General features: G+C 36.7%; 2 protein-coding genes across 8 annotated transcripts in view; both read left to right on the top strand.

The window, feature by feature from the left end:
• Window positions 1-8,530, top strand: part of LOC113095923 (IQ motif and SEC7 domain-containing protein 1-like) — a 158,644-nt gene extending 150,114 nt beyond the window's left edge. For 6 of the 7 annotated variants that reach the window (XM_026261262.1, XM_026261261.1, XM_026261266.1 and 3 more), the window contains 3 exons: window positions 65-241; window positions 2,430-2,479; window positions 4,602-8,530. In XM_026261262.1, the coding sequence (XP_026117047.1) occupies window positions 65-241; window positions 2,430-2,479; window positions 4,602-5,138 (764 nt within the window). In that variant the 3' untranslated portion in view covers window positions 5,139-8,530. The remainder of the gene's footprint in view (window positions 1-64; window positions 242-2,429; window positions 2,480-4,601) is intronic. The other variant, XM_026261267.1, reaches the window with a different exon arrangement.
• A 2,383-nt stretch (window positions 8,531-10,913) lies between these two features.
• LOC113095903 (acyl-CoA dehydrogenase family member 9, mitochondrial-like) lies at window positions 10,914-20,592 on the top strand. The gene is made up of 18 exons (XM_026261227.1): window positions 10,914-11,170; window positions 11,360-11,453; window positions 11,901-12,002; window positions 12,082-12,188; window positions 12,311-12,411; window positions 12,523-12,601; window positions 12,695-12,869; window positions 14,363-14,436; window positions 14,529-14,604; window positions 14,710-14,780; window positions 14,874-14,993; window positions 15,076-15,204; window positions 16,222-16,301; window positions 16,405-16,531; window positions 16,805-16,882; window positions 18,803-18,931; window positions 19,586-19,658; window positions 19,900-20,592. Exons 1-18 carry the CDS (start codon window positions 10,991-10,993, stop codon window positions 19,998-20,000), a joined length of 1,896 nt encoding a protein of 631 aa, XP_026117012.1. The 5' UTR covers window positions 10,914-10,990; the 3' UTR covers window positions 20,001-20,592.

The following is a 20,592-nucleotide window of genomic DNA, read 5'->3' as shown; positions in this document are numbered from 1 at the left end:
CTAAATGCAATGAAATGTGTGTGTGAAACGACATGATCTTTGAAGCTGAAATCGTTTAATGCAGCTGAACTGGAGAAGCAGAAAGGTGTTGTCCGTCCCAGCATTTCCCAGAGCTCAGGGCTGAAGAAAGAGACTGGAAATGGCACTCTGAGTCGCACCAGTCTGGACGACAGTTACGCCATGGGTGAAGGCCTCAAGAGAAGTGCCCTCAGCAGCTCTTTACGTGACCTTTCAGATGCAGGTAAGTGTACAGACCCACATAAGATATGTCATGTGTTCCTGGCTTTTATTTTGTGCAGTCTTGTCCAAACAATACTTCGCCTCTTGCCAAAGTAGAGCACTGAATGCTTGCTTCTAAATTGGTGTTTGTCCACAACCATTAGTGTAGCCTTAATTATTTATCAATTAGTGCTGGGTGATATTCATATAATATAAGCAAGATTTTATTGCCAATTTAAAATGAATTTCCAACCTGCTTTGTCATTGGACTTGTTTTGAGATGAAAATCAGTATGCAAATACATGCTTTGGTTATTTTAACAAGTTTTTTTTTTTTTTTTTTTTTTAAACCAGTGTTGTTATTGTTAACTAAAACTAAAACAAGAATTCTTAAAAAACAGTTTTTGGTAAAAAATAAAATAAAAATAAAAAAGAATATTATTTTTGTTTTATAAAGAACTTAGACTAAAAATATCAATTTTGCCTTGGCAGCTAACTGAAATAAGTTAATAAATTGTTTGTATAAATTGTTTGAATCTCCATGGCCTCTTGGTTGAGTTTTATTTATTTATTTATTTATTTATTTCGAAATTTCAAAGCAAATACACAAATATCAAGATATATAATACAGTTGTATTGTCTTTAAAATATTACATAAAGATGCTGATAAAATATCTAAATAAATGTAACCTGTCACCCCACCCTATTTTGAATGTCCTTTGCCATGGTTAATGACGCTAGATGCATCCTGCCAAATAGTATTCTCCACATTAGTTGTTTTTCCCTACTCTATAATTGAACCTCACACAATTCACAAGCTGTGATATCTTTTCACCCATGGCAGTCACTACACTGAGAAAAAGGAATAGTGTGAAGTGTGACCTCATGCTTTCTCTATGATCATTTAAGAGCGCAGTCACGCTCCATACGTGTGAATTGAACTCAACCGAGCTGACTGCTGAGTCTGATGGCAGGGAACACGACACATTTGAACTTGAGAGATGTCTGACAAAGCTATGAACATCCCACTCCAGCTATCCTCTACAGTGAAAACACTGAAAATGTGTGCAGTATCTCTTAAATAATGCAATCAAGAAATAGTTCACCATTCTATTCAATATTCTGAAATTTTACAGTTAGGATGTATAGTAGATGAGTTTGTTTCTTTAGCAGAACAGATTTGGAGAAAGTTGTATTACATCACTTGTCACCAGTGGATCCTCTGCAGTGAATGGGTGCCGTCAGATTGACAGCTGATAAAAACATCATAATAATCCACAAGTAATCCACACTTGTGAACTGAAAAATGTCCTCTATCTACACTATTGTTTTTTCCAGTGTAAAAGTCATCTCAAATAAATATGCCAGTGGATTTGAATTGAGAAGACAACAGGGGATGGACTTTCTCACTGGAGGAAGCATCAATATGGGTTATGGATTCATTATCATCGCCAGAAGCTACAGTTTGAAGTTAAAATGTCATTATGATGGATTTGTTTCTTAAATAAACACGGCTTTTCACTTCACAAGACATTAATTGATGGACATGTGGGTTACTTGTGGATTACGGTGATATCACCTGTTTGGACTCTCATTCTGACGGCACCCATTCACTGCACAGGATTCATTGGTGAGCAAGTGATGTAATGTTAAATTTCACCAAATCTGATAGCAAACTCATCCACGTCTTTGATGGCCTGATGCTAAGTACATTTTTTGGTTGAACTATTCCTTTAAGACAAAGCTATGTGTCTAGAAGATGAAAGCTCTCCTAACATTGTCATTCATTCAATACTTACTAAAGATTGAGAGTGGTTTCATACTGCCAGTCCAGGAGGCTGCCATATTTGTATTTGTCCATACATCAGAAATAATAAAGAAAATTTTTCCCACCGTTTTTGCTTGTTTTTGTTCAGGTGCTGCTGCGATCTCATGTAGGGAACAGTTTGCTTGTAGTCATCAAAGCCCAGTTTGCTTAAGATACTTGAAGATGTTGAAGATGTAGCTCTATCCTCAGTGATGTTAGGACCAGTATACCCTCATCCTTTGGCCCTTTAAAAGCTCCTGACCCACCTGACTCTACCCTCCCTCCTGTTAAACAACAGTATATTCTGCCTGTAGGCAGGCAGGATATATATGCCTCTACACACGCCTCTATATATCTGACTGTTCGAGCGTGCTTTAATCTATCATATTGCATGTCTCGCTCAGGCAAGCGGGGGCGCCGCAGCAGTGCAGGATCTCTAGACAGCAATATGGAAGTAAGTACCGTAATTATAGGATGCAAGAATCTACAACAGGTTGCTACTCTGTGTGACAATGTTGCATTTCGAAACTGCAAATTTGCTTTATTTTCTTCTCTGGTACGTCTACTATCTTTTCTTTTCGATTGCTTCTTTGCTCAATAGTTCCCACTGTCTGTATGTGTGTGGTGTTTTTTCGGACTAAGTAGGCCACCCTGCATGCACGGGCTGCCTGTTCATGTGGAGCTTATGTGGAATGACTTGGAATTCTGCCCCTGTGGCTCGCGTCACATATCATAACATCTCCACGGTCCAACTTAGTCAGCATGACTCAACTAATACAAACAACCCATGTCACGTACCGTGGGCTGCGTATGTCTTTTTATTTTCACAAATTGTTTCGATCTGATTCCTGGTGGCATGTTTCATTTGGCTTCTGCAAGTGAACAACAGAGTGTTCCATTTGAGCGCTTCAAAAAGTGCAAGTCTTCATTTCCTCACAAACCTCCAACCACTTCACCTCTCTCTCTCCAGCCCTAAACACCTTTTACCTCTCGGAATGCCTTGAAATTGTTTCCCATCCCATGCAGATAAGAATAATAAAGATGAGGGAGTTTAGCAAAGGTGGTGCTTTATTAGACTGGATTTGGATTGTCATCCTTTTTGTCCATATAGGTTATTATGTGTGCCAGTTTGATTGGCAACCCATTCTGGAATGCAGGATAAGCCCATATGCTTGCTTTAACAATACTAAACGCTGACTAATTTATCTTAATATTGCTAATCTTGCTTGTTTCAGCTTTTGCATGTAATGCATGGCTTTCAGGGATCTTCTTCAGTCTTTAATAAATGCATCAACTGCTGATGGATGGTCATGATCCATTGCTTGAGTACTGTGTCCTTGTTTTATAATACTGACATAAATGGAATCATTTTAAGAGTACTTTTATGAGAGACAATTTTTTTGGTCAAAATTACACTACTATTCAAAAGTTTGGGTTCAGTGAGATTTTTTAAGGATACATTTTAAAGAATTTGAAAATACCAAGGATGCATTTATATTGTTACAACATATTTCTATTTAAAATAAATGCTGTTCTGTTGAGTCCTTAAAAAAGAAAAAAAAATTGTGTCGTGGTTTGCACAAAACTGTTAAGCAGCACAGCTGTTTTCAAAATTAATAAAAATACAAAATATTTCTTGAGCACCAAATCAGAATATTTGAATGATTTCTGAAGAATCGTGTGACACTGAAGACTGGAGTTATGATGCTGAAAATTCAGCTTTGCCATAACAGGAAAAAATGTAATTTTGATATATTCAAATAGAAAACATTGTAATTGTAATAAAATTTTACAATTTTATTTATGGTTTTCCTGTATTTTGATCAAATAAATGCAGCCTTGGTGTACATAAGAGACTAATACGAAAATGTTTTTTTACCAATCTTACCAATTGCAGTACTGAATATCTGTTTTATGACTTGAAATATGTAATTATTAAGAATGGGAATCAAATAATTTGTTTTTAATTAAATTACACTTAGTTTCTTTTGTTAAAGATTTTTACTTGACCAATTTTTTTTTTTTTTCATTTAGTTACATTTTCATGATTTTTATTATTAATTAAAATAGCAACTTATAATTCAGTTCTGTTCTGAATATGTGTCTTAAACTACACTGCTTTATAAACAACTAATCAATAGCTACACTGTTTTAAGTCTCTTTTAACAGTTTGTGGTTCTTTTTGTTTTCGACATAAAAGTAATGAAAGTAAAGAATCAAATTGATTCATTCAGTGAATGAGCCATTAGACTGATTCAAACCAATAACTCCATTCTGGACCTATTTAAGAGTCTTTTAATGATTCATGGATTGGTCTGTATGTAAGACCTGTTAACAAAACTAAATGTCATGAAAATCATTGCTGTTTAGTTTTTTTGTTTGGTTGAAAGCAGAAAAATATATTCTTGGTTCTCAACCCCAGTAATTACATATTTAAATCTCGTCAAATGAGCATGTAAAAATTTTGAGTGCAGAATGGGGAATATTAATGCAGCTGTGCTCTTGACTCATTGAGCATGCTGTACATATCTTGTGTTAACTTCTTCATTCTTATTCTTTCCATCGTTCTCCTGCAGGGGTCCATCATTAGCAGCCCCCACATACGGCGTCGGGCCACTTCCAGCCGCGACTGCCCCTCCCGCCAGCAGTCCATCCCAAACTCCTCTTCACTCCTGGGCTCCCTGTTCGGCACCAAGCGGGGAAAGTCGCCCTCTTTGCCTCCCCAGCCCTCCCACCCAACACTCATCTCTCACACCCCTCACCCTACCAACCTGCACCACACAGCCCGTGACGGTGTCACAGTCACCGAGACCCAGGCCCAGATGCACCCCCACCACGCTCAGTTTTGCCACTTGCAGAATCCCCCTCCGTACCACCACCACCATCACTACCACCCCCCAGCACACATTCAACACCCGCCCCACCAATACCACCCTCCTCCTGGCCCTTCGTCCTCTCACAGCCTCTCGCACGGTCCCCACAGCCACGTGCCACACCCCTCGCACCCCTCCCTCTCCCAGCATGCACCTCACCACCACAGCCAGCCTCCGGCCCCTCCTCCGGTGGCCAGCAGCACCAAGCCCAAACACAGTGGCATTAGCACTGTGGTTTGAGCCCCTCCACAAACTCTTTCCACTTGGCAATGGGACCATATTTGGCGGGGTGACCATTGGGCCTCTCTTTAGATTGTAACGTGCAACGGATTGTTGTTGCCTACCAGGACACGAACAAAAGGGCACCTTGTCACACGTTTCAACTCATCCAGTACCCGTTTCTCCTGGAAAGGGGAGCCACACTGTGTAGCACCTGCCTTCTCATTCGGGGTGGCTAGAACAAAAATCATCAGTTCTTTCCAGTCATTGCTCAAGCTATAGAGCCCCAGATAAAGCTGCTTCTTTTAGGATTTCCGAGACTTTCAACCCTCTCAACTTTGGCGGTGAAGCAAAAGCATGCGCAAAAGACTGTGGCAATTGTTTCCTTGTACTTAACTACCCAAATGCATTATTAAATTGCCTGCTTATTAGTTTGCAGAAACTAAAGAACGGTTTGAAAGAAGGGTCTGTCGAATCGGTCACAACGAGTGGAGTTCCAGTATTTAATGTAGCTGTAGACCACACATTTCTGTGATATAGTTAGGGGACTATAACGTGCCAATTATTAAGCAGTGACTAAGTTATTCCAAAAAAAAAAGAAAGAAAAAAGATTTGCTTTGTGTATGTCATGCATATAGAATTTTGTAAAATAATAATAATAATATTACCAGCTATTATTATTATTGTTATAAGACAAAAATGATCCGAAGCCTCAGATAAAGTCTCAGTGTATTCTTGACATAGGAGTTAGTAGTTTTCACTGATACTGATAAAAATGGAAATTGTTGATTGCCTTGAAGTTGGAAGATTCTCCTGGAATCTCCGGCTTGCGTTTCGCTCCACCTCCTTTGGGATCTACGTAGCGCAAACCAATCACAGGGACTGTGGGAAGGGAAAGGGGGAGGGCGGAACAGGTGAGCTCACCGATGGATCCTCCACGACCTCGATTCGTCGGTCCCGGCCACCGCTGCAACATGGTTTTATTTTTTTAACTATTTTTTTAGAGATGAATAAATCAATATGAAAATAAATGTTTATGGTAAAGCCGGCGTGATGGAGAAGGCTATTTTGACGTCTGACATTAGAGGTAGTGTTTGTGTTGGAGGGAAGCAGGCTGCACTTCAAAGCTGATCGAGTCCTCTCCCCATATTTCAAGAGTTAGTTTGTGCAGAGATGTTGATTTTTCTCAGCAGGCTGAGCGTGTGCCCTCTTCTGTGTGGAAATGAAGTAGATTTGATACATATTCTTCTGTCCTCCTGTGAGAATGCCTTTCACTTGCTCAGAAACACAGCTAATGTAATGTAATCTAATGTAATGTAAACTGCATATAATATGTAGGTGTGGGTCAGATGGATGTGTTCTCACTCGGAATGGATTTGGACATGTTTTTTCACACATATCCCCTTTCTCGGTTCAGTTTTTGACTTGTTTTATACTGTAAGTAGATAAATGGTGACGGAGCTGTGATTTGTGTAATAGTTTTGTGTGTCAACGCTCTTTTAACTCAAGCACAGAGCTTCTGAACAGCACTTGTCTTTGTAAATAATCACTTAATGTACAGAAACCACGGCTGAAATGAGCTCGCTCTCTTATACAAGACCCGTGTCAGCAGTTACAACATTTGCTGTGCGTTGTTTCTTTTTTTTCTTTTTTTCTTTTTATTAATCATGTGCAATATGTATGTTTTGGTTTTGTAAATTCAAAATTTTAACCAGTTGATACCTTGGTTGGTTTGTCTATTGTTTTTGTCATATTTCTAATATCACACATCAAACCCCATATTGTTTCTCGCCCCCACTGACATCTTGTTCTCCTTGGTCTCTGTTTTACCTGCAACCTACAGTCAGGAATGTCGACTAAAGTACTCTTGCATGTATATTGTACAAAATATTCTCTAGATATTGCATATTTCCAGAGATATTATTAGTGTTACAGTTGACCATTGTTAAACGAGTGATGATGAACATATTAAAAATCTCTAGACTTCTCTTCATGCAAAACGTCTTTATCCTGTTTCGTAACTAAATAGATTCACTTAGGAGACATCTGTTTATTGTTTCTCTGGGCCTGAAAAATCAAACACTGATCATTTATAAAGAAAAATATTAGCCTGTAGCCAAATCGTAATGAAGTGCAACTGGGGCACATCCGTAACACAATAATAATACAAATAGAAGCTTACGGATAATACGGCATAAATCCGTGTCTATGCCATTATCAGACTTCATAAATAATCAGACTGGGACAGACAATCTCTATCTACAAGTACATTCATCTGAAGCCATTTCTGACTAAATAACCCACCATAAAATCTAAGAGCTATCAACAAAATATCTCTTTTTGTTTTTTTTAAAGGTTTTTCACCTTTGTGTTGAATGTTTTTCATGGATTTCAGTGCAGTGTATTGTAAAAGAATTGTGGTCCTTCATCTTTGCCAAAACGTCACAAAGCTTTGCATGCAGCTGATGCCTAACACCTCTGGTTGAAATGTGAGCTCATTTAAAGATGAAGAAATGTCCTTTCTTTTTATTATGTTTTTTTTTTTTCTCACCTTTTATTTTTGTTGTTCGATTGGTTGGTTTTATTGTTTTGTTTTGCTTTTTTAAGTGATGTTGGCTTGCTGTTACATTTTATGCTGTATCATTTGTTAACCCCCTAAAAAGCTCTCTAAAAAGTAATGCTGCCAAATAGATAAATCGCGATTAATCGCATCCAAAATAAATGTTTATGTTTACATAATAGATATGTGCACTGTGTATATTTAAATGTGTATATATAAGTACACAACTATACATGTATATATTTAAGTAATATTTACGTTTACATATTTACATTGTGTATGTGTGTGTGTATGTATATATATATGTATGTGTATTTATGTATACATATAAATATACACAGTGCACATATATTATGTAAACAAACTTTTATTTGGGATGCGATTAATCTAGATTAATCAGTTTGACGGCAAAGCCTGTGTCTCTGTATATATCACAAACCACTGTGAGAAAATTATAAAAAAAAGTATATCATATATAAATCTAATATGGATGATAAAGGGAAAGTGAATCGGTAGGTAGTCTGTATTATACCTTTTTGTTTTTCGCTCAGCCATCGCTTTGACTTGTCCTTTTCCACCTTAAAGAGACTTATACTTACATGACACTGCTTCTGCTACCAAATGTACTTCTTGACTCTGTCATAGGATCTTCTTTAATAAGCTGACTGTTACATAACTCTCATCGCCTTTAATGTGCGTCCACTCATACATTTCATTTTTTTAAATGACCAAACAAGGAGAGGATGGTTTTAATATGCATTTTGTTTCTAAGTAGATGATGAGACCCTATTGATGTTTAACTATAACTGTGATCATGTTGAGAACATGAAATAAAACAATATACCGAAAATTCCGAACTTGTATTGTTCTGTATTAACCTCCTGAAACCCGAGAGATTGCCTGTTGTGCATTTTATAATTTTTCTTGCTATTTGGGATATGTAGGACCTAATAAGTATAATACCTAAAATTTGTTTTTGTACAGGAAGTAGTTTTCCCAGAAAAAAGATGTCCTCATGTGAGGACAGTGGGTCTATCATGATGTGAAATGCTGCAAAGCAGTTTCATTCACTTTGCAAGCACAGATGCACATTGCATGTCATGCATCGCACACAGGATTTCCCAGTGCAGCCTTGTGCTCTGCATTCATGCATTTCATTTATAAAGTTATGTTATGTCCTCGGCAGAGGACATCGGGACTCAATTTCTAAAAAAAAAAAATGAAAAGACATGAATGAAAATGCATAGGCAAAAACAATAGATTTTTTTAAATCCCCAATAAATTTTTAATGTTCAAGATTTTTTTTTTTTTTTTACCAAACTTTGTATAGAGATGATTCTCAACTATGGTATAACAGAATAATTCAGTATAACATTTTTCTTTCTGCAAAATGTGTGTAAAATTACCATTAATGGGTTTTCTAATTATATACAATGTATCTATAAACTAAATCTAATTTGCATATAAATGTGTTTTTGGGGCAACATGTAATGAAAAAAGAAGTGTAATAATGTGAGTAATAATTGTCAAGATTTTCATAATAATATATAATATTTCATAGAATATTGAAATATAATTTTTTTCTCTATTCATTTGTTATGTCTCCAAAAATGCGTCATAAGCATGCGTTTAGTCCCGGTGTCCTCATCTGAGGACATGTATGAAATCAATGTCCTGTTTAGTAACAGAAAGTCATATTTTGATTTGAAACCCCATAAGATATTTCTGAGATGTTGATTTATGACACAGAATTTAAAAATTAGACAGATTTAAATGATAACTACAATATATTATAGAAATATTATCATATTTCTATAAGAGTGTCACTAAATTAATTTCAGACATTTTGATGACCAAGGAGAGGGAGTGGTCATGTGAAACATCCAATCATTTGGTATCTCTGAAAAGCCCTGAATGTGCTCTGTACAGGACATCCAGATCTAAAACTGTGGCATGAACAGACTCAGAGAAATTCACAAAAATATAATGTCCTCATATGAGGCCACAGGGTCTCAAGAGGTTAAAGCACACATTGCATTGATTCCTCAACATGTTCTGTGAATCTCAAAAGCCATTTTATGAACGTATTCTTATATCGTATTTATTTATAAATCATGAGAAATACCTTCAAAGCTCTACACGGCCAAGTTGAATTCATCCTACAAGTACATTTGAGTCATGAGTGAGGTCATTGCGTAGCTCGCGTAGGTTTGGTGATTCTCAGAATCCTTCCAATAGTCTTTCTCATTCTGACATATTCTTATTCATTCATTTCTGTTGATAGTGATCAAACTAAAGCATTCTGTGAATAACTGATAGGCTAGTCTCTATCTTCTCAGTACTCCTTGGGAGCTTTTGTGAGCTTTGATGAACTTGAGTTTCTTAGTATCTTTATTTCAATGGATGTTAAACTCAAGGCCAGTACATCTTACTTTATGCACTGGCATCCATACATAAGATCTGAATTACACGTTAGGAGCCAAGACATCATACAAACGCTTTGAAAACTTTTCAACATTGCTGATGATGGTAATATTAAATTATGTTTATTGAGCAGCAAGATATTGAAGTCTGGAGTGATGACTGCTGTAAATTCAGATTTGACATCACATTACATTTTAAAATATATTACAATAGAAAAGAGTTAAGTTAAATACTGTATTATTGATTAAGTTTTTTGATCAAATAAAAGCAGTCTTGGTGAGTATAAGAGACTGCTCATAAAAACATAAAAATCTTACCAACCCCAATCTTTTGAATGGTAACGTTAGATGTTATTAAGGCTGAACGCCTCAAGATTTATGGTTACGTGAATAAAATGAACAGAACATCGGTTTTCATGAATGTGACCTACAGTCAGGCTGTGAGAAAGAGACTCTGTGCCCTTTTTATCTGTGCCTGTTTGGCTGAGAAGGTTTGGCTTGCTGTAGGCTATAAATAGAGCAGCTTTGAGGGTTAAATCTTCATTGTCAACACTAATGGCGGCAAATCTGCCCAAAGACGGACTGGGAGGAAAGAGACCGACTTAACTGCTAGTAACAGTTATTTCAGTAATGTTTGACCACAGCAGTTCAAATAAATCGACGCAAGTAACATACTGCGATTAATTCAGTGACTGACTACATAACATTCATGAATCGCGATCAATGTTTTCACTCAGCAATTTGCGTAGTGCGGGTAAATACTGACATCTGCAGGGCATGACATGAACTGCACCGCGGTGGGTTCGTGTCGTCATCAATGTGAGACGAAACTGGGTGAAAGGGTTTTCCAGCCAGTCGTAGGGTGATTGGGGTGAATCTCTACGTTGAAAATGAACGTGAACAAACTTTTTGGTTTGACAAGGTCGGTCAGCTTCGGGAGAAATGTGTTCGCTACACGAGTCGCGCAAAAAGGTGATTGTGTGCATCACTTTCGGTCGCGGCGCTTCATTAGATCAAGTGCGAGGAGTTTGACTTATGCCAAAGATCTGTTCCTGGGCAAAGTAAATAAGGTAATGTAAACAAACTGCAGAATAATTTGTTGTGATACTACTGACTACTTCAGCACGCTATGTAATCAATAATGGTGACGACAGTGTTAATAATATTTATTGTTGTTATAGTGAATGATTTTCTTTTTTGTTAGATATTCTGTATAAGATTGGACTGCTACATTAAAATTATATATACCATCTTTTCAGGCTGAAGTCTTTCCCTTTCCAGAAATCAGCAAAGAGGAATTAGAGGAGCTAAACCAACTTGTTCAGCCTGTGGAGAAGTTTTTCAATGAAGATGGTGGGTAACTTTACACAACAAGCGTGTATTATTGTGGTTTTGTTTCATTATCACAAGCTTTCATAAGTGCATATGTTGTACTGTGTTATATTATACTCGCATGTATCCACTTGTGATTGATTTCTCCCTGTATAACAAAGCATTTTTCATTTAAAAAAAGTATGTTTTTTAAAAAGGATAACCCAAAGGAAACTTTAGTGCATTAAATGCAGTTTGTTAACAATTAATAATTCATATTAATTTCAGAAATAGATTTGTGCTAAACTGGAAGTAAGGAAATCTGCCATTTGTACAAACGAAATATAAAATCTTTTACATCATAACCTTTTCATTTTTATTTCCTGTGTTATTACCTTATCTCAGCTTTTGCATTTCCCTGGATGTTATTCATACAAATGACTGAAAAAAATGTTTTTTGTCTCTGTGCATGTGCAAATATCACCATAGTTGATTCTAAGAAGATTGACCATGAGGCTGTGATTCCTCCTGAGACTCTGAATGGACTAAAGGAGCTGGGGCTGTTTGGGATCCAGGTACCTGAAGAATACGGTGAGACTGACCTCTGACTTTATACTTGGGACAATTTCTTATATACCATCGGAGAGTTTCATCTTCTTGTTTCTTCCAGGCGGCCTGGGCCTCTCAAACACCATGTATGCACGGTTAGGAGAGATCACGTCTTTAGATGGTGCTATTGCAGTCACCCTTGCAGCACATCAAGCCATTGGTCTAAAGGTGAGCAAATGAGTCGGTGTTTCATTGTGAGTCCTGTATTAAAGCAATAGTTTATGCATAAATTAAAATTTGCTGACGGTTGATGATTTCAGAACAACTTGGTTATAAACTCTTCATTTTAGGGTATACTGATCGCTGGAAACGATGCTCAGAAAGCAAAATACCTGCCCAAACTAGCAACAGGAGAGCATATTGCAGCTTTCTGCCTCACTGAACCTGGAAGGTACAGCATTAAACCTGAGATTAAGAACTGATCCTTTTTGGAATCTGATTATTATTACTTAATAATATTTTTTATAATATTATTATTATTACTATTACTCTCATGTGTTAGCGGCAGTGATGCTGCATCTATCCAGACGCGTGCCACGCTGACAGAAGATGGGAAGCACTTCTTGCTCAATGGCACAAAGGTGACTGCTTCAACCACGTCATTGTGTTTAGCTTCGTCAAATCTCTTCATTGCATGATTTTGATTACCGTAAATGTTGATGTTTGCTCTCAAGTTTTGGATCTCCAATGGTGGCTGGGCAGACATCATGACTGTGTTTGCCAGAACTGAAGTCGTTGACAAAGATGGTGAAAAGAAAGATAAGATCACCGCTTTCATTGTAGAGAGGGCGTTCGGTGGTGTCACCAGTGGCAAACCTGAAGACAAACTGGGCATCAGAGGCTCAAACAGTAAGTTCGAACCTTCACCTACTTTTGTGCTTGAAGCTGATGTGGAAATGTATTAGTCATTGAATATTATTCCACCTCAAAGCTGGAGAAAAACATGGACTTTTCAGCCACAGTTAAAAATCTAGTTTTCATTAGAATTCTACAGTGTTCCTAAAGATTTCTGTTTCAAATAATTGCTGTTTGAGCTTTCTGTTCCTCAAAAACTCCTGAAATCACAGTGCCCACAAAAATATTAAACCACACAACCAAACACAATGTTTTCAACATTTTTAATGAGAACATTTCTTGAGCACCAAATCTGTACTGAATGCTACGGTGGCCGAGACAGCTCAACACACTGCAATTAATAAAACACATGCAAATTGAAAAAACATCAGCAAATGAAGAAAACATCTTCATCAGTTTGACAACACAAGTGCTGCAAATCATCACAACACATGCATATAACGAAACGCGCTGCAAATAATCACAACACATGCATATAACGAAACGCGCTGCAAATAATCACAACACATGCATATAACAAAACGCGCTGCAAATAATCACAACACATGCATATAACAAAACGCGCTGCAAATCATCACAACACATGCATATAACGAAACGCACTTCAAATCATCAAAACACGTGCATATAATGAAACGCGCTGCAAATAATCACAACACATGCATATAACGAAACGCGCTTTAAAACATCAAAACATGCATATAACGAAACGCGCTGCAAATCATCACAACACATGCATAAAAGAAACATGCTGCAAATCATCACGACATATGCATAAACGAAACGCGCTTCAAATCATCACAACACATGCACATAACGAAACGCGCTGCAAATAATCACAACACATGCATATAACGAAACGCGCTTCAAATCATCACAACACAACACATTAAAGTTAGCCATCTTAAGTAACGTTTTACATTTAATCATGTAATTATTCAGCTTATTTAGGCTAATAATATCCAAAAGATAAAGGAATCATGGTTTTAAAAAACACCATGAAAAAAAACTCACCTTTTGTGGTCAGTGCTATTTGCAGCGCGTTTGTTAATTGCATGTGTTGTGAGGATTTGCAGCGTTTCTTTATTATGCATGTGTTGTGATGATTTGCAGCGCGTTTCGTTATGCATGTTTTGTGATGATTTGCAACACTTGTGTTGTCAAACTGATGCAGATGTTTTCTTTATTTGCTGATGTTTTTTCAATTTGCATGTGTTTTCTTAAGTTGCAGCGTGTTGAGCTGTCTCGGCCACCGTAAAATGATTTCTGAAGGATCAAATTACATTAATGGGACCGGAATCTCAAACCATGTGCCTTTTGTTTCAAAATTGAACAAATAGACATTCCTAGTAAATTAAAAGATTTCACAAAATTTTTTTAGGTTATATAAAAAATGTAAAAATTTATTTTTTATTCAAAATTAAGTTTTGTATCTGGACACATTTTTTGCATGAACATTCATTGAATATTTCTATATTTTTCTATAGCCTGTGAAGTTACATTTGAAGACACCAAGGTGCCAGTTGAGAATGTAATTGGTGAAGTTGGCGGTGGTTTTAAGGTGATCTAAACACACAGCACTGCACTTTTATGTTTAAACACCATAATGTCATGATGTTGTGTTGACACATGACATGTACGCATCATCTTTAGGTTGCCATGAACATCCTGAATAACGGCCGCTTCAGCATGGGCAGTGCAGGTGCAGGGATGATCAAGAGGCTGATTGGTGAGAACATGATTTATTGAAAATTCACTCTTTCTCACATCCTTGTAAATATCTAATCGATACATCCTTTTAATTTAAATTAATTTACCTGCCATGTAATTCCAGAGTTGACATCAGAATATGCAGGCACGAGAAAACAATTCAACAGGAGTCTTTCTGAGTTTGGAATGATTCAGGTATGTGTTACATGTCATATTGAATGATTCGGTTGTTATTTATGTAGTTTATTAATAGTCCACAGCATATGGTTTTATTTTGCTTTGGCACAGGATAAGTTTGCTACCATGGCCCTGAATGCGTTTGTGATGGAGAGCATGGCTTACCTCACTGCTGGAATGATGGACCGACCTGGAGTCCCAGACTGCTCTCTGGAGGCTGCAATGGTCAAGGTAAAGAAACCTGAAATCATCATCACTTGAACTTTGTCTTATTATAAATGAAAAACAACACACTGGTGCAATGATTATTCAGGTCTTCAGCTCTGAGGGCAGCTGGATCTGTGTGAGTGAAGCCCTGCAGGTTTTAGGAGGGCTTGGCTTCACCAAGAACTACCCCTATGAGCGCTACCTCAGGGACTGCCGTATCCTCCAGATATTTGAGGTACAGATTAACTTGATTTTTTTTTTTTTTTATGTACACACCATTTCACAAGTATGGGGCCAGAGTTGTGGGTTTTTTTTTTCTTATGCTCAACACAACTACATTTATTTATTCAAAAATATGTATATATATATATATATATATATATATATATATATATATATATATATATATATATATATATGTATATGTATATATATATGTATATGTATATGTATATGTATATATATGTATAATATCCCTTTGATTGTAAACTTGAATTTTCAGCATCATTACTCCAGTCTTCAGTGTCACATGATCCTTCAGAAATCATTCTAATATGCTGATTTGCTGAGTAGTATGAAGCTGCAGACTTGGAGCCTGCTGCATCTACAGTCCCGCACCCAGAGTCCCACATTCTCAGACCCCTTGCAACCCGATCTCACGGCAGTTCGTACATATTTTAGGAGGTGGCTAATTCGTACGACCACACTCATACAAATTCATAAGATTTTTGCCAAATCATACGTATTTTACGAGTTGCGCAATTCTTATGAATTTGTACGAATGACCTACACCTAACCTCACCCCAAATCTAAACGACACAGGGGTTTAGACAAATCGTACGAGTGAGGTCGTACAAATTCATATGAGTGAGGTCGTACAAATTCTTATGAATTAGCCACCTCTTAAAATACGTACGAATTGGTCGTGAAATACCATTGTGCATCGATCTCGAAAAACGAGGAGGCTGAAAATGCGGGACTCTGGGTTTAGGACTGTAGAGTCAAAATAAATATTTTGTAACATTTACTAAAAAGAAAAAAGAAAAATTTATTTAAAAAAATTTTAAATACATATTTAAATTATATTGTACTTAATTATATTACTGTGATCAAACAATTGTTAAAAAAAAGTTTACAAAAAAAATTTCCGTAGTTTTTGACCACCAGGGGGCATGTTGTCACAAATGCAAAGCACAGAATGAACATGCAAAAACAATTGAATATATTGTGTTAATTTCTTTCCTGCTTTAAGGGCACCAATGAGATTTTAAGGATGTACATCGCACTTACTGGAATGCAGTATGCCGGAAAAATACTAACAGGAAAAATAAAGTATGTAAGAAATATAATAAATTTAATTGCTAGTAATTTATAATATATTTATTTGAAAGTAACATAACTGCACACTTTGTTATGTGACATTGTCTTCTCACAGGGAGATGAAAAAGGGAAATGTGGGGGTGGTGTTTGAGATTCTGGGAAAGAAATTGAAGGACTCAGTGGTGAAGACGGTGGACTTTGGACTGACCGGCAAAGATGGTGTTGTGCACCCCAGTCTGACGGTACAGAACCAATGCTGCCTGTGCTCGGTATAGCTGTAATCTGTCATAATATAGAGTAAATATATAGAGTATGACCAATGTACGTTGTGGTAATAATAACAGCAGCGCAGTGATGTCCAGTAAAAGTCCTATCACCCTCACATCAGATCTTGCCTAGTTCTCCTGCCATTCACATTTCATCAGCCTTTCTGATCTCTCTTTTAAACTCGTGTGGTCAGTTAATTGAGCCCAGCTCATTTTCAGAGGAGTGATGATGTCATCTTTCTCCCACAGGAGAGCGCCAAAATGTTTGAGCAGAACGCTGCACACTTCGGCTCCACTGTAGAAAGCTTACTGTACCGGTATGGAAAGGTAAAGTTGTGTGAAGCTGTTATTTATTATTTATTGCATTATTTTTAAACTTTTGAAGCAGTTTTAATTTTTAAGAGATTAAATTATTACTAAGTTTTTCAAAATTGTTTACATATTTTTACTAAAGATCTAAATGCTTTTTATCATTTTTATCAGTCCTGCAGAATCTGGATGGTGGATCATGTTTTTGTCAACTTTTTCTTTATACATGAAAACATATTTATAATAAGCTAAGCCTCATAGTCACCACTCCCATCAGTCTCATTTTCCCCACCATCAGTTTTTAATCCCACTTTGTGCACATTCCACGGATGCTGCCAGATCATGAAAAATTACCAGTCTTTTTTTTTTTTTTTCTTGTAACTCACAAGGTAATTAGCGTGGGCCATGAGCGCTGCTGGGACCTCGTCTCTGGTCCCTTCTTTTCTGTTGGGCTGAGGTAATGCTCATGTGTGACACAGCTGGCCTCATGCTCTGTTTTCTGAATGAACGACTGTGTGGCCGTGCTTTTGTAATCAGAATTCAGTCACAAGAGAGCAGCCTGGAACTGCGTCAGATTTCCACACAGGTTTTCCTGTTGGAAAGCACTATGCTTCATCTTCATCCATTCTCATAGGAAACACTTAAAAAGAATAAATCCCCCTGCTGCAGTGTTTTTGCCTACATCCTGTGTGAAATACAAACTGCAGAGAAGCATGTGTTTGTCTCTTTATGGGAGTGACTTTTAGGACAGCCTTGATTTGTTTTACTTTGAATGTCCTAAATCACCTGAAGTATCTTGAAATATGATATTGAGATTGTTTCATTCTAGGTACAGACAAATCTGTGCTTTTACATGATTTATATATATATATATATATGTATATGTATATTATTTTTCGGACTATAAGTCGCACCTGAGTATAAGTCGCGTCAGTCCAAAAATACGTCATGATGAGGAAAAAAACATATATAAGTCGCACTGGACTATAAGTCACATTTATTTAGAACCAAGAGAAAACATAACCGTCTCCAGCCGCGAGAGGGCGCTCTATGTCTTCAGTGTAGGCTACAGGAGCACTGAGCAGCATAGAGCGCCCTCTCGTGGCTGTAGATGGTAATGTTTTCACTTGGTTCATTTTTAGTTCATTTCTCTTGGTTCATGTCAAATTAATTTTGATAAATGAGTCGCACCTGACTATAAGTCTCAGGACCAGCCAAACTATGAAAAAAATATAAAATTTATTTTTTTATTAGAAGTCACTGTCATCAAGACTATGAAATAACACAAATGAAACACTTTTATCTAAGTGTTAGTTTTGTAAAAAGATTTTTATTTTATTTTTTTAATTTTTTTTTTGGAGGGGTATTTTATAATTATCTGCAATGCTAATTCCAAGCTTAAATATTTGGATCAAAATGGATTTTAGGATCATAAGAAACATAAATTCAGTCAAGTGTGTCCAAGCTTTTAACACACTACTGCCGTTCAAAAGTTTGAGGTCAGTAAGATTTAGTTTTTAAAAGAAATTAATACTTTTATTCAGCATGGGTGCTTTTTTGGTAAATAGTTTTAAAATGTTACAGAAAAAGTATTTCAAATAAACACTGTTCCTTTAAATATTCTATTCATTGAAGAATCCTGAAAAAAAAAGTAATATTAAGCAGTACAACTTTTTTCATCAGCGATAATGAAATAAATGTTTCTTGAACACCTAATCAGCATATTAGGATTATTTCTAAAGGATTATTTTAGACTGAAGAATGGAGTAATAGCTGATGAATATTGAAACTTTTACACTTTAGTGTAATAGGAAAAAAAATCAAACCTTTATGAAATTGTTGCATGAACTTTATTGATTCTTATAGAAAGCATTTTGTCAGAAACTCCTAAAATTCACTTCTGCATCTTAGAGTTTCCCTTTACTTCATCTGTTTCAGACAATAGTTGAGGAGCAGCTTGTGCTGAAGAAAGTTGCAGATGTATTAATTAACCTCTACGCCATGACAGCCGTCCTGTCCCGGACCAGTCGCTCCATCAGCATCGGCCTGCGCAACCATGACCATGAGGTAACTGACTTTTAAAGCCTTCACACTGAGGTCACAAGGTCACTTTCAAAACAAGACACGTTAAAGAAGCATGTTACCTCGACCTGTAGACAGATTCTCAGTTTTGAGACATGAAGCCTCTAGACTTCAACCTTTTTGTTCAGTGTTGAGTCAACGAAGGATGCAATGTTGAACAAGTACGGATCAGTTCAAAAAGAAGATCCAGTTCATTTACTAGACCCATTTAGAGGACTAAACTTGAAAGGATAATTTTATTTGTTTGTGGGTGTTTCTTCTCAGAAGTGGATTGGTCCCGGCAGGCATTTCAATAAGCTGAATTTTAATTCATAGCAGCAGAGCTGTTTGGATTCTGCATGAGAGAAACAATTGACGGAAACAACTGAAGGACTTGTCATGCTGTGATTGTACTGCTTGCTTGCATATTGGCTTTATCTGACCCATAAATAGTTATAGAAGGTTATACACAATTAAAAAAAAAACATTTTGTATTTCTGTTATATTTTCCTGTCTGTTCTGCTTTTGTTCAGTTGTTCTTAGGTCAAAGAGTGTAAAATAATTTTGCCAACAAAAAACTCATAATCAAGGAAATTTGCTTGCACATTAATTTAAAATCTTAAATGTAAACAGCCTTAATAAATCTCTGCTGGCTTTCAGGTGCTGCTCACCAACACTTTCTGCAAGGATGCTCATTTCAAGAACAACTTCTTGTTGACTCAGCTTCAGAAAAGTGAGTAAAATGCACAGCTATAAATTGATACCAGCCCTTCTAGTTTTATTGCATAGCAAGACAAAGCACTTGCACATGTTGTAGAATTTTCTCGACAACCTTACAAAACCATAAGTCAGTCGCTAACACTTGCATAAACTCTTCATACTGTTCCAATTACCATCTGCCTAATAACTCCAATCAATGCAATGCATAAGATCAGAGCATTCAGTGAACAGATCGGGTTGTGTGTTCTCTCCAGATTCCCCAGAGAACAACGATGCCAACATAAAGAAGATCGCCCAGGAGGTCATAGCCAAGAGGGCGTACGTCTGCTCACATCCTCTCGACAGAACCTTCTGACATGTCTGAAAGGCTTCCCGCAACCTTGTTTCTCAGTTTAACCCAACAAAGTTTAGATTAACTGCTGTGATAATTAAATGAAATAGACTTGTGTTTCTCAGAATATGCAGTATTGATTGAGCCTCACTCTCCAGTGTTTTAGTTCTCTAAGTTTTCTATGACATATGACATACTGTCACCTAAGTGCTGCTTAATATTCCTCAAACAACATAAAATCCAAGTGATTGTGAAACAATACCTTTAATCCACATGTAAGGTGATGTCTTTGTTTCTCATCTCTATGATTTTTGTAGTGGGCAGTTATCATAGGTACATTTCTGTTCATTTGTGAGTATTAAAACACTATGCTTGTGGAAAAATAAGAATGTGGCCTCCAGTAATCTCTGTTAAAAAATCTAAACGTTAATGTCAGAGCAGTTTAAAATGTGAATAATTTTTTTCTCGGTTTTGCACCGCAGTTCTTCCAGAATGTTCTTTTTGTTTATTACGAGAACTTATGTAAGTAGTGTGAATGGTTCTTGCTTCTTTCCAAGTTGGGGTGCAGTCATTTAGCCTGTTATTAATTATTAAAACAGTACAAACTGAAGCACAA

This window comes from Carassius auratus, unplaced genomic scaffold, assembly GCF_003368295.1.
Source record: "Carassius auratus strain Wakin unplaced genomic scaffold, ASM336829v1 scaf_tig00215808, whole genome shotgun sequence".
In the NCBI taxonomy this organism is placed as follows: Eukaryota; Metazoa; Chordata; class Actinopteri; order Cypriniformes; family Cyprinidae; genus Carassius; species Carassius auratus.
The sequence above is the reverse complement of the archived record's forward strand: the minus strand, read 5'-3'. Positions and strand labels throughout refer to the sequence as shown.